General features: G+C 46.0%; 2 protein-coding genes across 3 annotated transcripts; both read right to left on the reverse strand.

Annotated features, from left to right (window-relative positions):
- Positions 1 to 311: 311 nt before the first annotated feature.
- Positions 312 to 3019, reverse strand: ndufb11 (NADH:ubiquinone oxidoreductase subunit B11). The gene is made up of 3 exons (XM_083919436.1): positions 2787 to 3019; positions 1214 to 1344; positions 312 to 518 (listed from the first exon to the last, which is right to left on the reverse strand). The coding sequence occupies exons 1-3, from the start codon at positions 2958 to 2960 to the stop codon at positions 389 to 391; spliced, it is 435 nt and encodes a 144-aa protein (XP_083775562.1). The 5' UTR covers positions 2961 to 3019; the 3' UTR covers positions 312 to 388.
- A 6462-nt stretch (positions 3020 to 9481) lies between these two features.
- Positions 9482 to 17987, reverse strand: tbc1d25 (TBC1 domain family, member 25). Of its 2 annotated transcripts, XM_083919514.1 has the most exons (7): positions 17843 to 17987; positions 15661 to 15770; positions 15422 to 15576; positions 14335 to 14462; positions 14050 to 14238; positions 13636 to 13911; positions 9482 to 12563 (listed from the first exon to the last, which is right to left on the reverse strand). In XM_083919514.1, the coding sequence occupies exons 1-7, from the start codon at positions 17885 to 17887 to the stop codon at positions 10866 to 10868; spliced, it is 2601 nt and encodes an 866-aa protein (XP_083775640.1). In that variant the 5' UTR covers positions 17888 to 17987; the 3' UTR covers positions 9482 to 10865. The 2 variants fall into 2 exon arrangements, with proteins under 2 accessions (XP_083775640.1, XP_083775639.1); XM_083919513.1 differs by having other exon boundaries at positions 14050 to 14462.
- Positions 17988 to 18275: the final 288 nt, after the last annotated feature.

The raw sequence follows: 18275 nt of genomic DNA on the forward strand, positions 1-18275 counted from the left end.
TCCGGTTTAATACTGGAGCAGTGATGATTACATTATATTTATATTAGAGTAATTACAGGCTAAATATGATGTATTGCACTTTATAAAGCTGTTGATCAGATGACTTAAAAACACGTTAAAGCTCATTAGTGAAAGTGAAAACATTAGTTTGAGGTTTTCCATTTGGACCAGAGGAGTTTTTTAGTTTTCATCTGTAAAACTGAAAGTTACCATCAAAAGGGTCCAAACTGTGCAGATTCACCTTCAGTTCATCATTCAGGAGCGTTTCTGAACGATGTTACAACCTCTGCACCAACAAGTCCACGCACAGATTACAGAGTTACATCATTTATTCTGTCAGAGTGAAATAAAATTATCAGGAAACACAGACGGGGGGACGCTGGACGTGCTACTCCTCTGCAGCCGCGGCCAGGACGATCTTGTTGGGGTCGTAGTAGTTCTCGTCTATGACAGGAAGACCCTCCCTCTCCCTCTGCTGGATCACGCGCTCCGCCTCCCTTCTGGCCCACTTCCGCATACTGGAACACACACACAAACACACACACACGTGAATACACACAGAGATACACACTTAAGTCCCGCCCCTGGATTACAGCTCCCTGCAGACCCCAAGGGACCTCCTGAAACCTGGACCTTGGTGTTTATGGAAAAGAACGGTTCTTTCCTGGTCCCAGTCTCTTCCCGGTATCAAACACTCAGACACACACACACACACACACACACGTTTTGGCTCCTAGAGGACACTTTAGCACACATTTTGGCTCCTAGACGGCACTTTAGCACACGTTTATGCTCCTAGAGGGCACTTTAGCACATGTTTTGGCTCCTAGAGGACACTTTAACACACGTTTATGCTCCTAGAGGACACTTTAGCACACTTTTATGCTCCTAGAGGACACTTTAGCACACATTTTGGCTACTAGAGAGCACTTTTGCACATGTTTTGGCTCCTAGAGGGCACTTGAGCCCATGTTTTGGCTCCTAGAGGACACTTTAGCACAGGTTTTGGCTCCTAGAGGACACTTTAGCACACATTTTTTCAACCATTGGGCCATGGTGTCGGCCCACGCTGCTATATTTTAACATTGGTCTTCGTAGTGGTTCTTGAGAGAGCCTGATATGTTCTGAGGTGCTGCGTCACGTACAAAGTTTGAGCCACATATGAAAGCAAAAACCATAACAGATATGAACAGATGAAGAAGTGAGAACTCACCCGTAGTCTGGTAAATAGTGGACGAAAGTTCCTCCAATAACAAGAGCCACTGAGATGCCCAAGAAGAAGCCCACCCTCATGTTCCACACGTCCACTTCAGGGTCGCTGGAGAAACCGTGGTAATCTGGATTCTGACAGACCCAGGAAACAGGCACCACATTAGACTACACACCTTCAAAATAAGAGACTGCAAAAGCATTCACATAATAATCGTGTTGTCAAAGTGGGACATGATTTTAGGTCAAATATGGTGAAGATCCAACAGCGAGTTTGTAAATTTCATGAAAAAAAACCTGCTTGGTGGTGACAAAGGAATATATATATTTAAATATCATCACTTAGAGACGGAGAGGACGTTCAGATAATGACGTTTTTTTCAGGTTAGAACTGGAATCATCATTTTAAACAGATTCTCGATCTGTGAAGAAGATTCAACCAGACATTTTCACCTGGATAGTCCCACGGTTTAGATATGTTTTGGTATTTAATTAATTAGCGCTCATGTGAGCCTGTAACACATTGTTTTTGCTGCAGGAACGTTACAGGAAATCCTTCCTACCCACCGAAATACGACATTTCAACTCATAAACCTCGGAAATCTAATTTCCAGCAGTTTACAAAAACACGAGAGAGGTATAAAAAAAATACAGTAAAAGATGAACAATAAACTCTTAGTAAATAAAGACAGAAAGTATAAAAACAATAAACAGTAAGCAATAAACTCTTAGTCAAACATATGAGGTAGATGTGAGAATACGAGGAAATAAAATTCACAGAAAGTTAAATCAGATAAATGTGAAAGAAGATTTTGCACTATTATGCCCCCATCTGCACTTTTATTATTATTATTGTATTGTTTTGTAGTTTCTATAGCAGTTATATTATTTATGTTGTCACCTACTATTGTCACTTGCACTTTACTAATTATGTGTTTGTCTCGTCTAGTCTACTCATGGGAGAGGGAGAAACACAACTTAGATTCCTTGTTTGTCTTGTTCATGTGAAGAATTGACAATAAAGCTGATTTTGACTTTGATCAGATCAAATGTGTGTAACTGTTTATGACAGACATAAGCAGTTAGATTAAATTATTGCACTTTAGTGGAAATTTATTGCACAAAAAAAATAAGATTTTAAGTGTAATCAACTCAGTCATTTTCATGGTGATATCTGAATATTATTATTTGAAATAATAAATAGTTGAACCATCAGAGAATATTTGGGTCTTAATTGAAACTGTACCCCATTTGGATTCTTCTGGGCTTTTGTTTTTACTTTACTGAGACACACTGAGGCTATAAAATCAGGGTTGTTTGTTATTTTGACTCAAAATGACTGAACTAAATGTTGATCACTGTCAAAACAACACTGTTATTGTGCTAAAGCTAGCTTAAGTTAGCTTGTGTTAGCTAAAGCTAGCTAGCTAAAACAGCTTTAGCCCGGTTTGTGTCGTGCTAGCGGACTCTGCTCTTATTGCAGGTGTCGGTTCTCCGGCCCAGAGCACCGTGTGTTCGGGTACTGAACGTTGTTATTTACGGTAAGAACCCGGTTTGTACCGGGGGGAGGAACTCACCTTGACATACTCGCTGACCTCGCCGTGTCCGGCCGGGTCCGCGGCCCGGTGCAGCTCCGTCACAGCCGCCGAACCGGCGTTAGCGGCCGGTTGTGACTGGGAGACGAACCGGGCCGGCGGGTGAGAGAGTAACCGGGGCAGAGCGGGCCCGAACCGCGAGAGTCGGGTCAACATTTCAGCTGTGTGTGAAGGATATGATTCCCCCGGAACCGGAAACAGCAGCAGTCAACTCTTCTTCTTCGTCTTCTTCGTTTGTTCAGCAGACGCAGCTATGACGTAATGCTGCCTCTAGCGTCTGTTATTAAGAACTACAGCAAATCCTTTTGTACAATCCTACAAATTACAAATTCCTGTTTTTATTCTATTTGTTTTACTTTCTATTGTTTATCTTCTTTATTTAACTCAGAGTTTATTGTTTATTTTCTATATTTAACTCCTCATTTATTATTTAGCCTGTGAATGTTCTCATGTGTCCAGGTCGTCGTTCTCCTCAAAGCAGCTTCAGTCCAAAGCAACTGGACTTGGTTCTTTGTCAGGAAGACGTTTCACCTCTGATCCAAGAGGCTTCATCAGTTCATGTACGCATCTGACCAGGACCAGGACCAGGATCAGGCTGGGACTGGACCAGGACCAGGACCAGGACCAGGACCAGGACCAGGACCAGGACCAGAACCAGGACCAGGGCCAGGACCAGGACCAGGACCAGGACCAGGCTGGGACTGGACCAGGACCAGGCTGGGACTGGTCCAACTAACTGGTGTGAGATCCAGGTATTTAACCTTTCACAAAGGTCGATGATGTCACTGGAACCCTTTGTGCTCCAAGTGCCAACGACCGTCGTTAGAGTGACAGTCGTTGGTGGAAGTAGGTCTGGACTTGGTTAGTGCTGGTCCAGTCCCAGCCTGGTCCTGGTCCTGGTCCAGTGGTTGGTGGAAGTAGGTCTGGACCTGGTTTGTGCCGGTCCAGTTCAAGCGTGGACCTGGTCCTGGTCCAGTAGTTGGTGGGAAGTTGGTTTCAACTTTGTTAGTGCTGGTCCAGTCCCAGGCTGGTTCTGGTCCTGGTCCTGGTTCTGGTCCTGGTCCAGTCGTTGGTGGAAGTAGGTCTGGACTTGGTTAGTGCTCTATTGAGTCTGAACCACAGTCGTTGGAGTCACAGGAGGACGTTTGTGAACAGTTGTTCTTTGAGGTTGGATTGTTGGATGAAGGGATGAAAGGGCAGCATTGTAAACTGGAGAGAAGTGGAGTCACAGACCATCTTATTGTTTACTGTCTGTTGTTTACCTTCTATATTTAACTAAATGTTTATTGTTTACTGCTGATTCTTTTATTTACTGTATTTATTTAAGCGTTTATTGTTTTTATCTTATACTTATATATCATATTTCTGCTCTGAACATTATTCAGCGTATGCAGCTGATGTGCGATCATCACACACACACACACACTCACACACACACACGGATCATAAACGCGTCCCCCGTGATTTAAGATCATCTTCATCTCTGACTTTTTCAATCAACTCAAAAAACACAGTCATTCTTCAGCCAGTCAGTTGCATTGGTTATTTATTTGTGTCCGATAAACAATCAATAACATTGTTGTGTTGTTTGATTAAAAACTTTTGTGCACATTTGTAATTGACTGAGATAAAGAAATGCACATGTTTCTCGCTCAGAGTCCAGACGGTCCAGTCACTTCAGTCCTTCTTCAGGATGCTGTTAAACACTGATGAAGAAAAGGAGCTGAAACCAAATTAAGAGTCATACCCACGATGATCACACGTGTCTTTCTTAAGACATGAGAACCACTTTAGTGTCTGCTCTTCACTGCAGCGACCCCAGTTTGACCTCAACCCTCTGTTAAACTGCAGCTGTCCTACCAAAATAAAGGCATGGAAGGATTCCCCTGTTGGAGCCACTTCCTGTTCCTTCTGCTTTACAAACAGGCCACGAAAAACCAGCAATTAAAGGGAAACGTTTCGGCAAAAACATTCATCAAATCAACCATCGAGACAACGGAGCTCAGGGCAGCGTGGTGAAGGCATTCAAAGGTCTTTTTTAACCACTAATGCTGCTGAAAATAACAGCCAACCTCTGCAGCAGCATGAGAAGAGTCCCTACACACACAACAAAGCAGCAACAGCGTAGTTAGTGAAGCCAGAGTTTATTAAAGAGTGTTTTAAAGACTTACCTACTGGCCCCTGTACCAGCTCCTCTCATAGTAAAGTCCATTACAGTGGAAGGAGCCCATTGCTGCTTTGTTGTGTGTGTAGGGACTCTTCTCATGCTGCTGCAGAGGTTTGCTGTTATTTTCAGCAGCATTAGTGGTTAAAAAAGACCTTTGAATGCCTTCACCGTGCTGCCTTGAGCTTAATCACTGTTAGAGACTCTCCGGGATTTCTCTGTTAATAGTTGTTACATTAAAAAATTGTCCCGTTGACTTATATGACGAGTGTATTTGGAGAAAAAGACCCTGGGATGATTTGCACGTAGAGGCACGTTTTTTTTCTGTCGTTCTATCGGAGCAAAGTGTCGACGTCAGTGAATACGATCAAACTAATGTTGCAACTCAAGAGGTGCCTTTCTAAGGATTTATGAAACATAACTCTATGTTTGAATGAGATGCTGTGGCTGTGATCTAACATCCACTGAATCCACGTGACACACAAACTGAATAAGGCTGAGTCATCGTTTTCATAGCTTGAAAATAAGCAGGTGGACCCAAACTAACGCCAGCATCCTGTTGCTGATTGGTGGCTTCTATGCATTTTTCAGCCCTTTCAAATGAAAAGTCACATCAGTGTTACGGCCTTTGATCCATTTTTGGACCAAATGGAAACGTACCCCCCCCTCTGGATGCATGGATCCACCTCAGCGCCCAGGTAAACGAGGTCTAGATGAAAGCCTTCCATCTCATTTAACTGAAAACTGTTCGTCTGCTTCCTTTGGATTAAAATCCTCCTAAAGAATCTCCTGAGGCGCTCGAGCTTCTCTTCCTCCTGTGGCCTGTTTCATTTTATAACAGTGACATTTTCAAGAACGGAAGCCCAAAGATTTTAAAGATAAATGACAAAAATACAAAGATTTGAACATTTACTCATCATTTTTTAATTTATCGTCATCATTTTGACTTCGTGTGTCATCGTTTGTATTGAGAATCTCCTCATTTTGACTCAAATTGAGGAGAATTTGTCTGTAAATCACAATTTCAACACAGTAGCTGCAGATCGTTTGACTTAGAAATGTTAAAAATTGAAGAATTGTACCAAATTTTTCTCTTTTCCTGGCAGAAATGAGCTTTCAAATCATCAGTGTCACATTAAGATAAGGATCCTGTAGTAATGCTGTGATATATCTTAAAGGTTAAATGGTCTTCTCCTCTTCAGTGAACACCGTGCATGCAACCACTGATACAATCCAGCTGCACGTGAGATTAGCCACAGCCAGCAGGACGTTTCATTTAAAATCCCTCAGCCCTCAGAACACGTCTCTGATCCCATCATATTCATCTTTATACTGCCTGTAACACTAAATACTCAATGTAAATATATTAAGTACACACCCAGGACTCAGGTACCGTCTCATCAGCAGCCACACAAACAAGTATGAAGACTGTCGACGTGTGAACGCTGCGACTGAGCATTAAAATCATCCCAGGGTCTTTTTCTGCAAAGACACTCTTCAAATTAACCATGGAGACAGTTTTTCTCCTGTAACATCTATTAACAGAGAAATCCAGGAGAGTCGCTAACAGCTGAATGTGGCTAACAGTGATTAGCTCGGGGCAGCACGGTGAAGGCATTCAAAGGTCTTTTTTAAGCCTGTGAATGTTCTCATGTGTCCAGGTCGTCGTTGTCCCCAAGGCAGCTTCAGTCAAAAGCAACTGGACTCGGTTCTCTGTCTAGGTCAGGAGTGGGCACTTCTGGTCCTGCATGTTTAAGGTTTCTCTCTGCTCCAACACACCTGAGTCTGATGCTCTGCTCGTTATCAAGCAGCTAAAGCTCGTCACAGTTTGATTGTTGTCAGACTCAGGTGTGTTAGACTCAGGTGTGTCAGACTCAGGTGTGTTAGGGGAGGGAGGAACCTAAAACATGCAGGACAGCGGCTCTCCAGGACTGGACAGGCCCACCCCAGGTCTAGGAAGCGATTCCCCTCTCATCCAAGAGGCTTCATCAGTTCATGTACGCATCTGACCAGGACCAGGACCAGGACCAGGACCAGGCTGGGACTGGACCAACTAACTGGTGTGGAGATCCAGGTATTTAACCTCTCACAGGTCGATGATGTCACTGGAACCCTTTGTGCTCCAAGTGCCAACGACCGTCGTTAGAGTGACAGTCGCTGATGGGGAGTTAGTTTGGACTTGGTTAGAGCTCTATTGAGTCTGAACGACCGTCGTTGGAGTCACAGTGACGTCTTTTTTAACCACTAATTCTGCTCCAAATAACAGCAAACCTCTGCAGCAGCAGGATCAGAGTCCCTACTGGAGTTTGGATCCTCTGCCGACCCTGACCCAGCGTTTATGTCCCACCACGTTCCTCGGGACGGCCTTTGATCGAGCGCTCGTTTTTAAATCATTGCTTTATTGGACTTACTGAGGAGGAAGCTCTGACATAAACAGAAATATTATAGGCTTATTTAAATTTAGTAGAGTATTCCTAAGCAACAAATGTGTAAATAAAGCCGCCACATGTTGCAGCGTCTCCTCCACTCGCCTGTGATCCAACGAGCTAAAGACGAAAAGGATCAAATAAAAACAGCAGAATGAACTTTTATCAAATTTGGAGGAAAGTCTGAGGAACGGAAGCAGAGACGACGACGTACGTGTGTGTGTGTGTGTGTGTGTGCTTCGTCCAGAGCATCAGTGCGGCTCACGCTTCTTCATTCACATCCTTTTGTGAGTGAATATTTCCACTCTGGAGTTCAAACAAGTCCCAGTTTCACTTGAGAACGTCAGATATAAAAGCTCATTTATTTAAAAAACTGCCGGGTTGATATCTCAGGTTGGGTCGGGCTGGATCGAAGCTCTGCTGCAGAGGTTTGCTGTTATTTTCAGCAGCATTAGTGGTTAAAAAAGACCTTTGAATGCCTTCACCGTACTGCCCAGAGCTAATCACTGTTAGCCGTATTAGACGGTTAGCGTCTCTCCTGGAAAAAGACCCTGGGATGACTTTACGCCGTAGTTCCACTTTAATATCCTCATGTAGAAAAAATCCTTTTCTGGGGTGTTTTTGAAATCCAACACAGGAAAACAGCAAAACGAGTCTTTGGGAAGCAGCAACAACCAAAGTGCTAAAATGAGACATCTGTGAATATTGAGCCAACACGTCGTTCAGTAATGTACAGCACTCCCTTCACTCCTGCTGCAGCTTAGATGGATGAGTCCAGCACACACAGCGTATCAGCTGCATGGCATTTGTGTCTGCGTCCACATCTCCTCACAGTGGAACATGGTTTGTGTGTTGTCACTGATACAAAAATGATTTGTCCCGCGGGGTCAGAGGTCGGAGGTGGGGCCATGACGCCGTCCTTTAACAAAGTCTGAGCTTTCCCCGTCCAGACCACAACGCCATGGGGGGCGTTTACAATCCTCACACTCTGGGACCCGGTTTCTAAAGATCCTGTTTTCAGGCTCTGATAACTCCGAACCAGACTGGAGATGAGCGGTTACAGGGAAACGCGTCTCCGTGTGGATGAGCCCTAAGTAAACATGTATTGTTGGAGTACCTTGCAGCCCGGCTGCAGCGCTCCTGCTCAATACTGGAGTGATTTCATCGAAGAACGTTGTTGCATTGGTCACTTTCAGAACACACATGGGGAAATAGGGTCCAGGTTGAATTCCCCTTTAACTATAGAGACCCGTGCTGTGTATCAGTGACTGGATTTGAGCCTCAGGTGTCAGACTCAGCAGGTATTAGCAAAACAAACACCTGTGAGCGTATAATGAACATATGGATGCACAGTCGATGCACTGACCCATGACGCTGCGTGTGTATAGCTCCAAACCTCTGTCACACACGTCCCCTCTATCTCACCTCACATATACTGCACTTAGGGGAAAAATACACATCGTGTTACCACTTTGTACAGAAGCAGTCAGCAACTCAAGCAACAGTGAGAGGAGGTTTTGTTCTGGAGCGACGCAGAAAGGGCGAGAATATCAAACTGATGGCGACAGGATGACGGGTTCATTCATTTAGGCTCATCTGGAATACAACGTAATACTGTTTCCACCCATTTATCCGGGAGCCAGTAGCACTTTGGAAGAATAAGATAATCACATAATCATAATTACTGCGGAATAAGATGCTTTTTCTATAAAGTATGGCGACCCTTTATGACTAACACGGAGATCTTACTCTCCATCTTCACCACACTAGTGTCATAAAAGACCATTAAACTCTATTTTGGCTTTAACTAAAGCTTGTCCTTCTTCTTTTTTTGTCACTGTTGTGTCCTGACCTTCACTTTTGAGGTGTCTGTAGTGTACAGTAAGTGTTTTTGTATCATTATTAACTAAAAATCCAGTTTACAACGCTGGTACAAAACAGATTCAGGCAACGCATCTTCAATCTGTGATCGAGTTTTGCATTTTCATGAAGTTGGGGGATATGAGAGAGATTATGACGTCGCACCGACATTATCAGGGTTATTTTAAAGGTGTAAGACGGTAACGATACTTGTGCCCTCACGTGAATTTGTGCAGTCGACGTTTATAACAGACTTTAACAGGAACTCCAGCTCTTCCAGTGACTTCCCTCCTCTCTCATCTCTGTAGGTGTATGAATCATAACCAGTGTGTGTGTTTTTCAAGATGAAATACTGTAATAGTGTCTTTCTGTATGCTGATTTTGTATGGAACGCTTTGTGTTGGACTTGACTTCCTGTGTAAAATCAGTGGATTTCCCCTTTAAATACTCAGTATTTGTGTTAATCCAGGTCAGACGTGGGTGAATGTATCGTGTCACGATGGTTCCCCAGTCTGCCAGAGATCCAATCCTCTCTTTTCTGTGACAGTAAAACATTACAGAGTAGAAACCTGCCACTAGATTTCTACACGTCTCTCTGTGGGGTGATTTGTGTGAGTGTGTTTTAGCCTCAGTGACATCACAGCAGAGGTTTCATATTAATGTCAAAGGCAAAATACACCTGTGACATCACAAAGTGGGGCATCGCTATCCCGCTCTCTAAGTTACTCACAAAGAATCTGTAGTAAATGTTGCACCTGTGCGTCAGACCACTGCGAACCCTTCAGCTGCATTTTTATTTTAAATGTTCATGGCAGCGAACGGCCGCATGTAAAATCGGCGTCAGGACCTCCTTCCATGTACGCGCTCATACACATGCGATCGTGCTGCGCCTCTAACCAGGGTCACGCGACGTCTGGGGAGGATGACGGTTGCTCTCATACTGGTCAAACAAACTAGACTTTAGCTGCGAATTGTGCTTGGACACAGTACGAATGCTAAGTGTGAGTGGGCCCCAAGCAGCAGTTTGTATCCTGTGTAAATGTGTTGTAAGTTAACGGTGACAGGCTGGGTCAGGACGGTTAGGGACGTAAGTACAGTATGTGTGCTGGTCGTCAGGTCACCTTGTGATTTCTCTGTGTGATGTTCCTACCTAATGTAACTTGAGTGCTTTAGTTAAGACACTTGTGTGGCTTATTGGACAAAACAGGAGCTTGTAAACAAAGTTCATAAAAAGGGCAACAAAGGCTAAATGCACCGAGTGGCTGAACGTTTGTTGGTTTTGGCAAACTTCACACAGCCAAAGTGTCCGACTGCGAAACACCAGAATCACAGGGTTTAACATTTCATGCATCAGCGACCGATGAGATATGATGAGCATCTAAGCTCTCTCAACGACACAACCAACTGGAAAGGCCGATGAATAAATGAAATATTACCATGGTTACAGACTTAAGGATTATATGTATTCAATCATACACAGAATGAGAAGATCATCAACAGCCCAGTTCAATGTGGAAGGCTATCTCAAGAAGATTCACACCTCCAACGGGCCACAAAGACAGTCTACTGAGGAGTTCAGTGAGGTTGGGAAGCCAACGATGCATGATGGAATCAGGAAACGGGAGAAAGGGACACGTGAGTTGATGGGGAGGGAATGGTGGTGGCGAGGTTATAGGTCGAGTTCGGAGAGGAGGACTGAGGCGACGCTAAAGGGCTGTAAATGGGCCGGGCGGAGATGGTTGAAGAGGGGGAGTGTTGAGCGGCGGTAGCTGTTGTTGGGGAGTCCGAGCTCACCTCATCCCCTTCTTCTGAGTCCCACACTTCACTCTGCAAGTAGTCTGCGAATAAGGCCTTGGCTCGCTGCAGCACCCTGCTCAGGTTGTGGCGCCGCACGAGGCGATCAAAGTGCATGGCCAGCTCATTGTAATCCAAGCTGTTCTTGATGATGTGGTCCCGGTGCTCCAGCAGGATGGACAGGCACAGGAACAGCATGAAGGGGTTGCCTTTGCCAAACTCCTGAGGAGGCGGCAAGGAACAAGGTTTGATGCTGGGCGTGTCGGCTTTCGAAGAACTGGGCGTGTTAGCCGTGGAGCTGGGGGATTTGTTCCCAGGCGAGGGGAGATTGTTGGAGGACAACCTGCTGCCGGACAGCGAGGGGCCTCTACCAAAGGACAAGATGGGCGAGGAGAGTAGGGATCGATTGTGGCTGTTGTTTGGAGACGCCACGGATGTTTTTACAGTGGGGGTCATGGGCGAGTTAATCCCTGTACTGCCGAGCTCTTGGGCGCAGGAGGTCAATACTTCGGGGACAGTTCTTGGTAAGGCCTCACTTCCATTGGTTGTGGACGGGGATTTTGGAGGAGAGTCGGGAGAAGCACCTGGCCAGCTGGAGGGTGAGGCTGAAGATGTGGGAGAGACAGAGGAGCCAGTCTTCCAGGCTGGGAAGCCACTAGGGAAGAGAGGAGGCGATGACATTGGAGAGAAACCATTGTCATAGTTGTTAATGAGAGGCGCTCTCTCTCCCGGGTCCTCCTCGCTCTCAACTGTGGACTGGCGCCTTGGGACGATCGTAGCGGACTTTGAAGAGACCAAACCCTGCGGCTGCTCAGCATCCTCCATATGAAAGCTGTCTTCGTTTCGGGCAGTATAGTATTTAAACTCCCCAAAACTGGTTTTCCTCTCAAAAGGTGGCGCGTGCACGTCTGCCCTTTCCATGGTCACTTGAGGAACATCATATTCACCTCCCTCTCTTCCCTTTACAGCGACTCCATTTCTCCTGTCGTTCTCTTCTACGACAGCATCTCTGCTCATATCTGGTTCTTCCCTCGAAGGCCTCAGCATATGTCGTTTACGCTGCCTCTCTTTCTGTTCCTTATCATCTCCGAGGCAACTCTCAATCGTCTTGTCCTCGTCTCCGCACGACATTGCTTCGTCGGTTTCCACCGGCGGCCCCAGAAGCTCCACTTCGGTTTCGGGAGGATCCGGGGGCAGGGAGCTCCAGGTCACCTCGAGCATCCTCAGAGCGTCGTCAAAGGCGAACTCTCGCTTGAGCTCCAGAAGCAGCCAGCGGTAACAGAAGAAGAGGTCGTCAGCTCCTCGAGACACCAGGTAGGAGTAGAATTCAGGATCCGAGTACTGCAGGAGCAGCTTAAGATGCTGGAACTTCACAGACATGAGCTGCCCGTCCGGCCGGAAGTTCCCCTCCAGGCGTTTCATGATGCCGCAAAAGCAAATGAAGGCATGCGCCTCGTTGTCCATTACTGCAAGTATAGGGGAGGCGATATCACTCATGCCCTGACAGTATGAGATCTGAAAAACACAACAACCACACAATGTTACAAAGCTGAATTCTGAATCATGGAGGTAAACGCAGTCGTGCATTTATGAATAAAATAAGCTTGAAGATTTAAGGAAAACAAAAAAATAATGAATTAACAATAGCATGAGTTCAAGGGGCTTCATTCATCAGACTCAGGTGTGTTGGAGCAGGGAGAAACCTAAAACATGCAGGACAGTGGCTCTCCAGGACCGGAATTGCCCCCCCCTGGACTATGTGAAAGGATCAGCAAGCGTTGCGTTGGAGATGACATCACAGCAGTGTCACGTTGCGTCCACACAAACACGGGTATTTTTGAAACCAAACTTTTATGGCCAATTTAAACAGGGTGGCCGTTGTAGTGGTTAGTGTGTGTTCTCTGGTGCCACATGGTGGACACCCGAAGAGATACTTAAATTTAAACCCATAATTTAAAAGAAAATAATGTCATGGGTCATGCATGCAGTGTGTAATAGATGCGGGACTTTATGGTCGGGTCTGCCAGCGTCCCGCCAGCCGCAGCTTTAATTTTCATCTGCATTAGTAGCTTTTATCATGTTTATTTCATTTATTTACAGTTCCCATAATGTTTCTGCACACTGGCACCTTTGAAAGTATGCTGGTTTAGCTTTTAGCAGTCCCTGTTTGCAGCACACTCACACATCTGTCACTGGATCACCTTGATACTGAAACTGCTTTAATCTGTAATGCTAAAACCTGTGATTGTGCAGTTTTAAAGAGACTGTTGAGAGTTACGATTGCTTTTATGGACGTTTATTCGTGGTGAACATCGATATCCTCAGAAAAGTGCAGGTCACTGATTTCTGGTACCTTCGTTCGCTCCACGAGCCACTGATGCAGCTCCAACGGCTGAGCGGTCGATGAGTAGCTAAATCAGCAGCCACATGATAAAAACAACTTCCTGCTGTATTCATTCTTCCCACTGTGGTGAGACGCCTCACAGTTTCAAAGCCTCTACATTAACGTGTTCAAAAGGATCATTTAATGAGCAGATTCAGATTCAAACCCCGGTCCCAAGCCGACTCAGTGAACGTCTCTACACACCTGTGGATGTGTGATGGCAAAGGTGGTGAGCAGGTCTGTGAGGGCGGTCAGATGTGGACTGTCTTCTGACCCGGCATAGTACGGATGAGCCCGGTCCGTCCTCAGGACATCCTTAAGAACGTTCCCACGGATGAATTCCAGGTCCTCGTGGCTGACCCGGGTGTTCCACTCTCCCTTCAGCTGGTCGTACTCCCTCGTCTTCCTCTTCATGTAGTCCATTCTCTCCTGTCCGCTGAGTCCATCGGGGTAGACGTTGAGGAGGTACCGCCAGACAACCTATCACAACAGCAGACGATGTAATGAACTGACAAGCACCATCAGAATCAATCAACTTTAACACCCAGCCCTGTTTCTTTGGGACTTTGCAGAACATGGCATTGATATGTAATGCTAATGAAATAATCCAGCACACACCTTGCGCAGTGAAGGCTCCACACCACCATGGTAGATGCGCAGTCGGAGTTCCTCAGGTCGTGTCAGCTGGCCCTGTCCGTTGAGGTAACTGTGAAACTCGGCGTCGCTTAGAGGCGGCTTGAAAGGCTTGATCTCCTCCCCGTAAGACCAGCTGAAGGCCTGCTGGACTTTTGTAAGGGTGCGGCCCACCTGAACACAAGTGAAACAAGTGCGTGAGCAACGACCCCGACCCAGAGGGAAGAAGGTAAAAGAGCACATGAGGAAGGTTAGAGGAGGTGAAGGGACCTGGGACAGCAGAGACTGGGTGAAGGGGAGAGCTGCAGACGCCAAAGACCGAGTCCTCTCTGCCAGAAGCTGCTCAGAGCCAATCACGTCTTTGGGGCTTATGATGTCCCAGTCCTCCATAACAGGACCTGCACACGAACCAAGAAAATAGTAGACTTAACAATCCTCTACCTTAGGTCTACCTCTATTTTAGGGCGCACTCACACTGTGCCTCCGTACCGTGCCCAAGCACATTCCACGGCTAAAGTCTGGTTCCTTTGACCAGTGTGAGTGCAACCGTACCGCGTCTAGGAGCGGCACGCTTGCCGTCCACGGCCCGTTTGGGAGAGGTGGGCTTTAGTAAAGCACGTTTGCACATGTACGAGCACGAGGCCTACGGCGGCTCTGAGGTCATTTCCTGTGCGCCTGTTGGGACGTAGAAAAAAGAAGGAGGGACCATGCGCGGACATTTCAAACAATGGCGGTGAAAGGTTCACGTTGGTGTGATGCGGAGGTGGAGTGTTTACTGCAGATTTGGTCGATGAAAAGATTCAAAAACAGTCGACAAGACGCACAAAAACTCCGAGGTCTACGGAAAGATCTGGAAACAAAGCCACGCATCGCCATGACGTCATCAATGCGTGTGACGTGTTACGGCGTGATGACGTATAGGCAGCAAGAAGCATTCTCCGAGGCCCAGGTAGTGTGAGTACAAACGGGCCTGGAGGGGGGGACAAGGACCCTAAAGCACGGGGCACGGGACGGAGGCACAGTGGGATGGCGCCCTTAAAGATATATCGAGTCAGCAACCAGGCTTTTTTCAGGGGAGAAGAAACAAAAGCCCGCTCAAACGTCCTTTAGGGGCGGCTCACATTGAAATTAGGACTGTTTTTCGAGGGAGACCCGACTTTCACTGGGTAATCGACTGTAAAGGAAACGCCACGTACACGTTGTTTTCTATAAATGTGAAGAAAGTCTTTAACAGTCTACGGTTCATTCCCCTGTCCGTGTAACAGAAGCCCAAATGTCATTTACACATTAACTGTGCATTTTATGTTCTCTGGAGTATGTTTAAGTTCTACGTGTTGTCCTTTAAGGATCCACTTACTGTCTTCTGAAGGCTTGACGTCCATCTTGAGCTGCAGATACGGTTTGGCTGCACTGACAAATGCAACATCCAAATCCCAGTCGGACAGCAGAGTCGTATACATTTCAGCACCGCTCCGATCTCGAGACAGGTAACTGATCCCGAAATTCCGCTTCCTAGTTTGAAAGACAAACGAGAAGACAATGCTGACATGCCTAATATGTCGATGCAGCGGTTTTAGCCAGGGTGGTGACTCTTACCCGTTCAGATCAAAGGCTCGGATGAGGATGTGCTGCAGGACCTCCAGGGATGTTATCTGAGGATCCACAGCAAAGGAGCGAAACTCCACAGGAAGCGCACCGTCACATTTCTGAAAAGCACGACATCACAATATATTTAAAAAGAAAAACAAGGAGGTCGGGAGTCGGCAGCCAAATACACTATTCTGGAAGTTAGCAGACAAGAACTACGAGTGTCCATCAACAGACCATTTACCCCATTTAGCCTACATAATGAAAATGTACCTCTTTAACTCCACTAGGACCTCCTTGGTCGACATTAGTGTTTTTTAGGGCGCCCTCCCACTGTTCCTCTGTACCGTGCCCCAGCACGTTTCACAGGTAAAGTCTAGTTCCTTTGACCAGTGTGAGTGCAACCGTACCACGTCTAGGAGCGGCACGCTTGCCGTCCACGGCCCGTTTGGGAGAGGTGGGCTTTAGTAAAGCACGTTTGCACGTGTACGAGCACGAGCGTGCGCACGTGTACGAGCACGAGGCCTACGGTGGTTCTGAGGTCATTTCCTGTGCGCCTGTTGGCACGTAGAAAAAAGAAGGAGGGACCATGCGCGGACATTTCAAACAATGGCGGTGAAAGGTTCACGTTGGTGTGATGCGGAGGTGGAGTGTTTACTGCAGATTTGGTCGATGAAAAGATTCAAAAACAGTCGACAAGACGCACAAAAACTCCGAGGTCTACGGAAAGATCTGGAAACAAAGCCACGCATCGCCATGACGTCATCAATGCGTGTGACGTGTTACGGCGTGATGACGTATAGGCAGCAAGAAGCATTCTCCGAGGCCCAGGTAGTGTGAGTACAAACGGGCCTGGAGGGGGGGACAAGGACCCTAAAGCACGGGGCACGGGACGCACGCACAGTGGGAGGGCGCCCTTAGAGACTGCAGCAAACTCTGTTTTAAACTAAAGGGAAAATATTGGTACCATAATAACGACAACATGGTTGTCTCATACTAGCTTGTCAATAGATCACGACCTCTGCAGCAGCATGAGAAGAGTCCTTACACACACAACAAAGCAGCTCCTTCCTTTGGGATCGACTTTAATCCACTTGAACCGTCTGGGTCAGTGAGGGTTGACAGCGTAAAGGTATTGCAGATAGATAAGAAAGCCTGAGACCGTTAAGACATTTTAAAAACAAGAAAAAGAACCTTAAATACAAATATACTAAATTATTTGTGTTCTCTGACTGAAATTCCTGTGTAAAATCATCCCAGGGTGTTTTTAGGCAAATTGGTTCATCAAATAATCCATAAAGACAAATTTTTTCGCGCTTTACGTGTTCTGCTGGAATAAAGCACCAATGGGCTCCTTCACCGTGCTGCCCCGAGCTCATCACTGTTCAAATGTTCTGTTTCAACATTTGACATGTTTTATTTTATTTAATTGGTTAAATTTATTTTTTACTCTCTTTGATTTATTTATTACGTATGTCACCAATGTGCTGTTTATTGTATACCTCGTATTTCTGTACATTTAAATTGCTCAATAATAAAAAAAAACATGCATTTGTGCCCTAATTCTTTTTTTATTCATTTTTTTTAGCTTTTTTAGGTCCTATCATTTGTTAAATCATCTGTTTTGTTTTACTATATCTTTGATTTATTTATTTAGTATATCAATAATGTGCTGGTTGTTGTATAACTCGTGTTTTTGTACATTAAAATGGTTTAATAATAATAAAAACACGCCTTTGCTGAGCAGGCAGGTGACGTCACTGCTTGGCTTTAATATTTGGTTAAATTTGATTAAATTAATACAATAGCTTTGATCTTTAAAACCGTTTTAAAGGCTAAATAACAGAGCGTCAACAACAACAACAACAACAACAACAACAACAACAACAACAAGCGGCCACAGTGACGTTACCGTCGCAATGACGTCAGGCACAACTTCCGGCTGTCACAGACGGCGTTCAGCGACAACAAACAACCGATGATAACAAACAAAAGCACAAAAACGCGGCTTCACAGGCACCGTTCTCCACAGCCACGGTGGTTTAACGTCGACGGTAAACACGGCGGGGTCCTAAACACCGAGCAGACGGTTCCGTTAACGGGATAACGGGGCTGTTAGCTAACCGGAGCCGTAACGGTAACGGCGGTAACCGTTGGTTTCCGTTGGTTTCTCGAAGCTCCGCCGTCCTACCTTGACTTTGACACGGACGACCCCCCGCTCCTCCTCGCCCGCCATGTTGAAGCCTCCGTTCCGGGACACGGTGGGTTCTGCGGGGCTTCTGCTCAGACGCGGCGGTCGGTGAATAACATGATGAGGCTTCGGCCGCGGCACGAACCCAGCTCCTCTCGGGTCCGGTTCTTCTTCTGCGGTGGTTTCACGGAGGGTTCACAGCTGCTGCGCCACCGCCGCCGCCACCTAGCGGAGGGTGATGGTATCGACGTTATTATTCATTTACAGGATACACCAACATCAAACCATCACGATTAGATAAATACACAATAAATACATGCATAAGTAGAGATAGAAAACATTATAATGGTGTTTTTTTTAAATTATAAGATGAACCAGGGGATTGAGCAGAAGCACCTTCAGTCAGACACTCATCCTCCCTCAGTGTAACACT

Source organism: Echiichthys vipera, assembly GCF_963691815.1.
Source record: "Echiichthys vipera genome assembly, chromosome: 9".
Taxonomy (NCBI): domain Eukaryota; kingdom Metazoa; phylum Chordata; class Actinopteri; order Perciformes; family Trachinidae; genus Echiichthys; species Echiichthys vipera.